The 11,605-nt window shown below is 39.0% G+C and overlaps 1 protein-coding gene across 1 annotated transcript; it reads left to right on the forward strand.

The window, feature by feature from the left end:
* Window positions 1–7,328: 7,328 nt before the first annotated feature.
* LOC306711035 (hepatocyte nuclear factor 3-beta-like) lies at window positions 7,329–10,600 on the forward strand. The gene is made up of 2 exons (XM_079179805.1): window positions 7,329–7,412; window positions 9,413–10,600. The coding sequence occupies exons 1-2, from the start codon at window positions 7,338–7,340 to the stop codon at window positions 10,580–10,582; spliced, it is 1,245 nt and encodes a 414-aa protein (XP_079035931.1). The 5' UTR covers window positions 7,329–7,337; the 3' UTR covers window positions 10,583–10,600.
* The last annotated feature ends 1,005 nt before the right edge of the window (window positions 10,601–11,605 follow it).

Here is an 11,605-nt window from a genome sequence, read left to right on the forward strand (position 1 = left end):
TTGAATGCAGAATGAATCATTTTATTCCTACTTATTTTGCAGATAATTAACTAAGGCTTTGAATGCAGACCCTTTACTTGCTAAAGCACATTTTTATATCGTAGTATAGGTACTTTTAGCCTACATAAGCAGTATCCACTACTGCTTTTCAGTATAAACATGGTGCTGTAATATAAAATAAATAAAGGTGCGGGTAATAATTAATCTATGGAACCTTTACATGATCCCAAAAAGGTTTTACCATCAAATATATTCATACATGCATGTTTGTAATTGGGGTTTGTTGAAGCCATTAACTAAACAAAGTACTTGAAAACCATATAGGCTTTAGCCTTTCATCTTACACTTTGAAGAAGATGCAAATCAATTATTGTTATTTGTAACAATTGTGATTTCATCCAGCTGTAGTTACATAAACTCTCCAGTAGGTGTCAGTGTGTTCTTGTTGAGGTTTCAGATGAGAAGAAAGTTCAGTTTTTATCTGTAGAAACTGAAAGAAAAGACACAGATTCTCAGCTGAGAGAAGTCTGCATGTAAAAGAGAAGAAGCATTGATCAGTGAGAAAAAAGGTTATTAATGTATTAGGCAACAATCCTTAAAAATCAAGTGAAAGAAGCCAAATCAAATTATTAAAATAAGACGTTATATAATGATATTATAGATGCATATATTAAACTAACCAACAGGATATAAAGGAGTTAACATGCAACATACAAACTGTCATACTGTGTGGTAGTATTTTATACTGCTGTAAAGGAACTGAATACTTCTCATGATATAAAATACAGTTTTTGGTGAAATTAACTAATAAAATACAACATGACAGTAAAATGCTAATTTAAGACAGACTCTGCTGTTTCTTGTGTTTTCTGAGAGAAGGCACCAGTTTATAAACGTAATTTCCTTCATGTGGACTCAGTATTCTCTCAGGTGAGTGCACACCTGCTGCAGGTTATGATTATAAAGTGTGTGGATGGTCTCTGCAGGTCTCTGCTGGTCTCTTCAGGTCTCTGCAGGTCCCTCTGGATTCTCAGCAGCAGCACAAATCTGAACTAAGAAACGAAAACTGTTCATTAGATTACAGTCTGAAGTTTGGTTGAAGAAGAATTCATCTGAGTGGCTTTTTAAAGACATCTTTATTCTTTCTTAATACAAACACATGACATTCATCAGTTGAATGTTTGTCACGACATGTTTAAAAACTACAGTACCCATGAGCCTCAGCAGCCGAGCAACGTAAACCAACACAAGATATCACGCCGGTTAGTCAAGTTATCGATTATTCAGCTGAAATAAAACAATGAAGTCATTTTTTAAAGAAAAAAAGTTCAAAAGTGTGATGGGGTTTTCTTAAAGGAATAGTTTGATGGTTTGTGGAGTATATGTTTATCAATTAGCTTAGCATACAGACAGGAGGTATACATGGTGTGGTATGGTCGCGTGGAGGCTGCATTAAATGTCTGCCCGGCTCTCTGTTCAATCCACAACCCAAAATGTCGGCATTGTTCATTTCTGCACACCACCAATGCATAATTTACATTTTCTAGAGAAAAGGCTTCTGTCATTTTGTTTAGCTACATGAGAAATCTAGAAATGCTGAAATCTTTGGTGAAACAGCGACTACAAGCGGCCGGCGACGACATATTTGGGCTGTTTGACGAAACGGTAGCAGATTACGAGCAGGAACTGTGTCGCTTAAAAGACGACGACAGAAAACACAAACTACTGGAGGCGGTTTTCAACCCTACACTTCAATTAAACAGATCAGGTTTGAACAATTTCGCATGGCCTCAGTTTTTGATATATTGACTTTAAAACCTGATATGTGCCCAAACTGTTGTAAACATTCAAGTAGACAGGGGATGGTAGTGTCTATCTCAACCAGGTACAGCAGGACATCATCCGCATAGAGAGACATTTCTTGTACTGTACCATTGACATTAAAACCTCTTATCGTTGGCGTGGTTCTGATGAGCTCAGCTAAGGGCTCAATAGCTAATGCAAACAAAAGAGGGCTCAGTGGGCATCCCTGACGGGTGCCACGCTCTAGTGGGAACGGATCTGAGCAGTAGGAGTTAGTAATAACGGCCGCTCTAGGAGACAAATACAGCAGTTTCACCCAGTCAATGAATTCTGTACCTATTTTAAATTTTTCCATAGAAAAGAAAGGGCCATTCAACCCTGTCAAAGGCTTTTAATGAGTCCAGAGACACTGCCAGGCCTTGTACATTATTATCTCTGGCAAACTGTATTATGTTCAGAAGCCTCCTGATATTATTGGAGGAATTCCTCCCTTTAATAAAGCCTGTTTGATCAGGATTTACTAATATTGATATTAATGGTTCAAGCCTCAGAGTCAATACCTTGGCTAAAATCTTTGCATCTACATTAATGAGCGATATGGGCCTGCAAGACGCCGGGTCTTCGGGGTCCTTGTTCTTTTTCAAGATCAGGCTAATGTTGGCTAGCGACATTGTTTCAGGTAGGTGGTGAGTTGTGTTAAAGCTGTAATTATAAGTTCTGACTAGATGAGGAGTGAGCTTGTTTTTAAAGGCTTCAAACCACTCCGCTGGGAACTGTAACCAGAATAATAATTTAATCTGGATCTTAATTATTATGTTTTGGAACTATGTTATTGTCCCTTTAAGTGAGGTTGACAGGTGGTCACATAGCCGTTTTTTTCCTCTGTACACAGAAAAGTGCTAGGAGAGTCAATCTTATCCTTAATATACGATCTTTGTTTCTCCATGCGCAGAGATCGATAGAAGTGATAATCCGTCTTTTAATAGAGGATCTTTGTTTTTTCCGTCGTCTGTGCTTGAGTATAGTAGAAGTTGTGAGGAGGGAAAAGATTAAGTTGGATTCTGATAGAATAAAGTTAACAACTTTAAATTGAATGTTGTACGACGAGTTATTGAAGAGCTGCAGTTTTGCCTGGAGATTCTTAGAACTTTGAACATTTGATATCCTGGCTGTTTTTTTTTTTTGTATAGCTTCTTCGTTGGAACCGGAGGTGTCGTCCATCCACCGTCCTGCCTGCCACCACTCACCCCATCTCCATTCACCCTACCGGCTACCTTCACCTGAACTCTTTCTTTTATAATTTTTTCAATGTAATTTATTCCTGAGATCTCAGAGGTTTGGTTGATTTTCATGCTACATGCGTCGACACTTTTTGATGTTTGGAAATGTGAAATTGTTGTAGTATTGATTATTATATTGAGTCCACACAGGATCGAAATTATCTTAAGTTTGTTGTAAAATATTAATTACATAATTGTTATAGTAAGAACCACAGCAGTTTTTGTTGTCTTAAAAAATAAAATAAAATACAATGTTATGTTAAAAGCAACGACGACGTACAATAGGTTTGTGTCTGAGGACAGAAACAGAAACAGAAGAGCGAATATCTGCCTTTAAAATGCACATTTCATGTAATGTCTAATCAATACAAACTAAAGGAAAGACTGGATTGTTTCTTGAAAGTCTTCAAATGGAAAGCAGAAACCTTTATTGTGCAATTGTGTGTCTGATTTTGACGTTTTTAAAATGTGTATAAAAGTAACATGTGATTCTTTCTCAGTGGGTTTGTGATTTATTTTTTCTTGGTTGGTCCCATGGTTTTATATCATTTCCTAGAAGGTAACTGTAGGATGATTCCTAGAAAGCACTTTGTAATTTCATACTAATTATTGGGGAAATTGAGTGTTTGATTGGCAAACTTCCATTTAATTGAATCCATTTTATTGCTGGTGAAGTTCTTCTTAATTTACATTTAATTATATATGGAAAATAAAGTTTACAATGCTAAATAATAATTTATTATTACTATAATTATTACTATTTATTTGTATAAACTCAATACAACTAACCAAACTCAAAATAATGTCTCCAAACTGAGTCTTTATTTTCCTTGTCATTGGTGCCAAATTACAGATTTTCTTCCATGAAACTTGCAATGAAATGATCAGAAAATCACCAAACGTTGTTGGTCACGACATCCAACAGGAAACAGCAAAAGGTCAAGACTTTTATTCTGTTTTATGGTTTTTATTCAGATACCAGGGCGGGCCGTGCATCTTATACCCTTCACTGCTGCAGCTGAATCCTAATAACCTCATTATGACGCCACAGTTCAATACCTACAAATACACTAACTGCAGATTGCAGATACATGAATACGAGCTACGTAATGAAAGGACAATGCATTAAAAAAAACTGCAGAGCTGTCATACGTATTCCACCACACACTGAAGAGCACGGGCCATTCAAATATTATTCACATCAGAGGGAACAATATTAACCGTATATCATAAAAACGACACCATAGACAAATGAACACATAGTAACTCTCATATCACTCCCTCCAGGAAATACACAAAACCGTAGTTCTTGTTACTGACGGATTTATTCGTCTGTCAACACCGAGAGGGAAAATAAGTCCACTTGAAGACACATGTTTCTTCAAAGATGATCACTTTATCTCAAACTTAACTTTATCTTTAACACTTTATCTCAAACTTAACTTTATCTTTAACACTTTATCTCAAACTTAACTTTAACACTTTAACTTCAACACTTTGCGCGGAGTATATAGACTTCTGCCTCTTCACGATGTCTTCTTGTTGCTGTGCACCGACTAAATGTGTCCCCAGCGCAACATAGGACGTAACAATGGTTCCTATCACATATTAAAGCAAACAAAAATCCATCTTCATAAAAACAAGTTGTACAAATAATAATATATAAACAAGCATATTAAAGCTACTGCAGATGTAAAAACAAACGCAGTTCACTCACCAAAGCTGCTGTTCACTATTTAAAGACAAAGTCCATCCTCCTTTCTTTGTTAATAAAGAGTTTAATCTCACGGTTGTTCAGTACATCCGTGTGTTTTAGTTCCAGTAAGAAGTCCTTCTGGATTCATGGACGCCAGTGAAGACAGTCGAGCCTCCCCAGTTGTATTTCTTGAACACGTTTTCATGCGTTTGAGGCTGAAAATGTCCGTTCAGCAGAGGCAGCAGATGTTGGGATTGTCACCGCCCAACATGTCACGCTAGCCCACTGACCAATCACGTACTTGTAGTGGCCAGCTAGCAGCTCTGACACGTCAAAGAATACGCCCAACATGTCAAACTAAAGATCTGATTGGTTGAACACTATGACAATCAACAATATCGTCCCCATTCACTTAAACTGGACATGGATTCACTGGTGAGTCTGCAGGCCTCGGGCCTCTCTTCTACCTAGAGACACAGAGGTGAAATCTGATTGGATGAAAGCTCTACTTAAAACAAGCTGCACTGGAAGCAGAGCAACTGAGGAAGACAGTAGCTATGCAATGAGATAATAAGATAATGGGAACAAATATTTATAATACATGTAGTGTATTTATGAAAAAATCTGAAATTATGAAATAGCTATAACTTTGTGATTCTGTTTAGGCCAGCAGAGAAGGCTTTGCAGGCCCTGACGGCCCACCACTGTGTTTGACTCTGCAAGGAGCTAGGCTAGCTGTTTCCCTCTGTTTCCAGTCTTTATGCTAAGCTAGGCTAACACCGCCCTGACTCCAGCTCTGTACTGAACACACAGAATATTACAATCTTATAATATTATTATTATTAGAAGCACGTGTTCAGTTATTGATGCAGTTTTTTGGCAGTGGTGGAATGTAACTATAAGTATATTTACAGTAGCCTGTACGTATAACTTGAGGAAGGCTTCAAGTTTTTTGTATTTATTGGGGGGAAACACATTTGAAACGACTCTTTATAAAGTAAAATGTAAAAAGAAACATTCCTGCGGTTGTTTTTCAGTCAGTAACTTGTATTACGAGCCAGACTAGATTTTCACACCAGCTCACACAGATATTTCAGGCCTCTTCCTGCTGCCGACAGCCTCAGTGACCCGCTGAGCTATGCTGGACCACAAAAGGTGAAATATTTGGGGTTGTTTGACGTCCACACAGGGAGGACAGGTTGTGTGTGCAGAGAGCATGGTGGTCCGGTTCCTCTTGTTCCTTCACCTCGGTCGTGTGTACCGACCGTCCTGTCGTCCTTTCAGATTCATCACCAGGTAAATACACACTCGGACAGACCTCAAACAGTAAAAACCTGCAGAGGAGGAGGAGGAGGAGGATCCCACAGACAGTCTCCACTCTGCTTGTTAACTCTTGTGAAACAGAACATGAATAAAACATGAGACATCCTAAAGTTTAGGGGTGATTTGTGTTTGTTTCCATGAGTTTAAGTTCATGCAGATGGTCACAATCATCACACAGAGATCAAATCAGTCATTCCTGGAAAAGCAGGAAATTCAACTGCAGTGAAGACAGACAAGGTGAGGAAAGTACGAAGAAGTACTTTTCAATATGACTTTGGGCCGAGTTAGTTTTTAATTTACAAAGTCAAAAATGTTAAAGTCCTAACCTTTAAGATTTGAATGAAAACAAACCCCATTTAATGTATTTACAATCTGTAATAACCGTTCTATATATAATATAGTTTTCCTTGTTAGTGGTATAGTTCCTGCAGAGCTGGAGCAAGTACTCAGATCTTGTAGTACCAGTAACACAGCGTAGAAATATTCTGCTGCATGTAAAAGTCCAGCATTCAAAATTCCTGAAAGTAAAAGTACTTATATATTAATATATAAAAATATATTATTGAATTAGACATATTAATGTTGCAGCTGGTATTATGAATTTACCATCAACAAAGTTGAAGCTTAACCTATAATAATACACAAAGTATTAGTTGATTATATTTCGTATTAATATAGTATTATATAATATTAAGTAACTAAAGTTTTAAAATAAATGTAAATCAGTATAAAGTGCAATATTTACCTATAAAAGTATAAAGTAGCGAAAATAAAAAAGTACTCTTGAGTAGCTACTTGAGTAAATGAGTTACTTTAGTGTAACACGTTACCTGCTAATTGGACAGATACTCAGGTCACATTGGACAGGTAATGACATCATTTACTGAGAGGCCACGGGGCGGGAGTCTCGTGCCGAGATGGAATATATTCAAATCGGAATGTGCATGTGAGCTCGAGGAGGGGGGGTGCGGAGCGGAGACAGCTGATTGGACACTGGCTCCGCGGCAGCAGCGCGAGCGCAGGTGCCAGAGTCCCTCACTGAGCAGAGAGCCGGTCACACAGACAGTCTCCGCCCAGGTGTGAGCCAGACCCGGTTCTGAACAGCCAGGAGACACCGGACAAGCGCCACCGGCGGACAGCTGAGGACGGGCTTCGGTTCGTGTGTTTGTTTTTGTTTTGTTTTTTCCGCTTCGCGTGAGGCCGTTTGGATGCTTTAAGTGTTGGGAGCGTGCACGATGCTGAGCGCCGTTAAGATGGAGGGACACGAGCATGCGGACTGGAGCGGCAGCGGCTACTACGGAGAGACCGAGGTCCGTGCACTTTACACCGGCGTTCATCAGAGCTGAACCCCGCTGATATAGATCAGTAGATTATTATTAGGAGAGAATGTTAACTGTAATTACATATCTTAAATAGATAAACATCTAAATGAACATTATAGGGGTTTGACCAACAATATATATATATATATATATATATATATTACATAGGTCTGTTTTACTTATATCATATCACACTTACATTTATTCTCCACACAAATGCATGGGAATATGTTTCATCTAAATTTTGCAATTATAATACACCTATTCGATGTCAGTATTTGTCTTATTGGTAAATCAATCACGTGATTACTTCACTGCAGAACTTTTATTTCTGCAGAGCATTAAAATGAGAGGTATAAGGTTCCATTAAGTTCTTTTTCGATGTGAATTTTGCGGCAAAAAGAGAAAAATCACGTCCAGAATGAACGCTGGACAAAAACAAAACCTGTTATTTTATACGTTTGATTAAAATTAGCATCTGAGCCTATATTAGTTATATCCCTTCTTTAAAGAAATTGTTACATTTAAATTTAAATATGTTATTCTTGAGGTAATTCTTCTGATTCGGTGCAGGTTGACAGTGAATCACAAATATCAGTAAAATGAGACTTTGTTTGTTCAGAAACACTTTAAATTAAAAGGAAATCTCCCTTCTTCACATTTGTGAAGGTTAAATTAATGATTATATGTCTTACCAATGTGTAAAGACTGTAAAGTGTAAAGTGTTTTTAAATGGCTGTTATTGAGTCCGGTCCTCAATATAAGTTCTATTTTATCATCATTATAGTGGAGAGCAAAGATATTTCTCAAACTATTGACAAAAAATAAAGAAAATCAGAGAGCATAATGATCAATGTGGAGGACCTCAACCTCATTTAGTAATTCATAATAATAATAATAATAATAATAATAATTCTGTTGAAGGCCGTAGACACTGAGGTCAAGTCTCTTTTTTGGGGGAGTTAAGTATTTCTATCGACACTGATTTGAGTATTTATGAAGCTTAAGAGCTGTTAAACAGCATTCTGACCTTCGCATTGAGAGATAAAAAGATTACAGCTCTATAATTCCCCAAGTTTCCTGGGGAGGAATATAATTTATTATAAAATAATCAGGGGAAAGTTATAATCTTAGTTAGAGTTCAGTTTATGTCAAGAGAAACTCCTTGAAATAAATACTCAATTTAAATAAAACCTGCAGGAAATAGAGTGGAGGTTTGGAGGACTTCCACTCCTAAAATCCTGCATCGCTCTGCTTCAGTCATCTGTAATAACTCTGATGATTGTGGCCTCATTGTTTGTATCAATATAATACAATATAATATAGAAATGGAGCTGTAATGAAGGTGGAAGGTAACACGATTATGGATCATAAGTGTCCTGCACTTAATATGCGTTAAATTAAACAAATAATTATGAGTTGTGGTGATGATCAAGCAACACTTAAGACATGGTTAAAAAAAAAAACTCCTTTATGTTTGTGTATAATATTAATGAGATACAGATATATTGATTAGTCCATTTCTATTGTTATTATCTAACAACAAACAATACTAAAGTAACAGCTTCTTAAATGACACAGATTTACTGTTTTTCTTTGTCATATAAAATAGGAAACTATAATCTTTCTTTAGGTGTTGGACAAAACAAATCATCTGTTGGTTTTGGGACATTATAATGAGATTATGGCCTTCACAGTTTCCAGATGTTTTTAGACCAAACAATCGAATAATCATCAGATTAATCGACAACGAACATAATCGTTAGCAGGCCAATTTAAATGTGAAATGTTATTTATAAGAGTGAACAGAAATATGCTTTTCAAACTTTTTTGTAATTTATGCAACAGCATTTTTCTAAATTTAGATAAAAATGAAGCCTGTTTTATAAATTAATGTCTACTACTATAAAATAATTGTATGCACACATATATATAGTATAACTAAACATGAATGGACTGTTGTAATAACTTATTTCTCTGTGTTTCAGTGTTACACTTCAGCGGGAAACATGAACTCCGGTTTGTCCATGAACTCAATGAGCAGCTACATGAGTGCGCCTGGCATGACCGGCAACGGCCACATGAACGCGCATTACGTGAACCCGGTGGGGGTCAACCACTCGTCGATGTCCGCCGGGGTGTCGCAGAGCCCCGGTTCGATGGTGCAGGCCGGTGTCGGGATGACGGGTCTGGGCGGCGCCCTGCCACCGAGCATGAGCTCGATGAGCCCGCCGCCGCCGTACGGGAGCGTGCCGGTGATGAGCCCGGTGTACGGGCAGGCCTGCGGCATCAGATCCCGGGAGCCCAAACCGTACCGGCGGAGCTACACGCACGCCAAGCCGCCGTACTCGTACATCTCCCTGATCACCATGGCCATCCAGCAGTCCGGCAGCAAGATGCTCACGTTGAACGAGCTCTACCAGTGGATCACGGACCTGTTCCCGTTCTATCGGCAGAACCAGCAGCGGTGGCAGAACTCCATCCGACACTCGCTCTCCTTTAACGACTGCTTCATCAAGGTGCCCCGCTTACCGGACAAACCGGGGAAGGGCTCCTTCTGGGCGCTCCACCCGGACTCCGGGAACATGTTCGAGAACGGCTGCTACCTGCGGCGGCAGAAGCGCTTCAAGACCGGGAGAATGTCCGGCGCAGGTGAGAAGGAGGCTGCGGGGAAGTCGGGCTCGGAGGGCGGTTCGGTCACCACCACGAGTACCCGGTCCGACTCCCCGCACTCCTCCTCCGCCTCCTCTCCGTCCTCAGACGCAAAAGGCACCGGGGTCGACCTCAAAGCGCACCGGGGCGAACTGTTGCCCTCCAGCCCCGTGCGCGTGCCCTCCCCGCTCGCGCACACCCAGCACCTGTTCTCCCACCCCCCCCACCACCATCACCACCACCCTCACCACCCGCTGCTGCTGCACGAGGCCGCGCACCTGAAGCCGGACCACTACCACCCCCACTACTCCTTCAACCACCCGTTCTCCATCAACAACCTCATGTCCGAGCCGCAGCACCACAGACTGGAGCCCGTGGTGCAGTACGGAGGCTACGGCTGCCCGGTGTCCGGGGCGCTGGTGGCGGCCAAAAGCGGCCTGGATCCCGCTCACACCGACTCCAACTACTACCGCGGCGTGTACACCAGGCCCATAATGAACTCCTGAAACAGTAAAAACACGCTGGATTTGTACATTTGTGAATGTGAGAAAAGGCCCTTAACTTGCAGGATTTTTCATCAGTCATTTGTGTGTTTGTATTTGTGCAACAGATAAAAACAAAATCTTTATATGAAAACAGTCTTTTTATGTTTTATTTAATTTAATCTAATCCTCCTTAAATGTCTGTATTTAAATTTTATTTTTTAAAGTCATATTTTGTTTGATGGCCATGCTGCATCTTCAGCACTAAGGTCTAAACGTTAATATAAATATCCACATTAAGTGGTTTAATCATCAGCTGCAGGTCACAGAGAGATGACATCATCAGCAGATAACAACAAGAGAACAAATGAGCCAGTGAGGAGGTGAAATGTTCTGCTCTTAAATCACATTAACATCCAACATAAGTGATGTTTAACAGCATGATAACAGACTTCACGGGTCAGGAAGGACATTTATCAGCATCAGTCACTTCAAACTGTGACAAAGAAAACACTCTGCAGCCTTTTTTCTGTATAATTATCTTCTTTATATTTATAGTTTTAGTATTTCTTACAAATATAAAGGGAACGATAGCAACGCATGACATAATAGATATCAGTTAAAATAAATTCAAGTAAAAACTACAAAAGTACAACATTAGTCTGTTTTGATATTTGATATACAAACAATTCGTTGACTAATCAATCGACAGAAAACAACCGGCAACTATTTTGACAGTCAATGAATCAGCAAAGACATTTTTAAAAATTAAAAAATTGTGAAAAAGTTCTTTGATTCCTGCAAGTGCAAAAAAGTACTCTTATATTTACTTGAAAAAATACACCATTACAAGTAAAATCATGCATTCAAAAAGTACAGAAGTATTATGAGCAACTTAAATTATTACAGAATATTTTGTAAGAGTTTGTTAATGTTAAGTGGAGCCAGTTTTACATACTGGTATTTGTATATTACACATTAGAAGTATAGTACTGCATCATATCATATTAAAAAAACGATAAGTGTCAGACATATAGTGAAGTATAA

Source organism: Pholis gunnellus (genome assembly GCF_910591455.1).
Source record: "Pholis gunnellus genome assembly, chromosome: 19".
Classification (NCBI taxonomy): domain Eukaryota; kingdom Metazoa; phylum Chordata; class Actinopteri; order Perciformes; family Pholidae; genus Pholis; species Pholis gunnellus.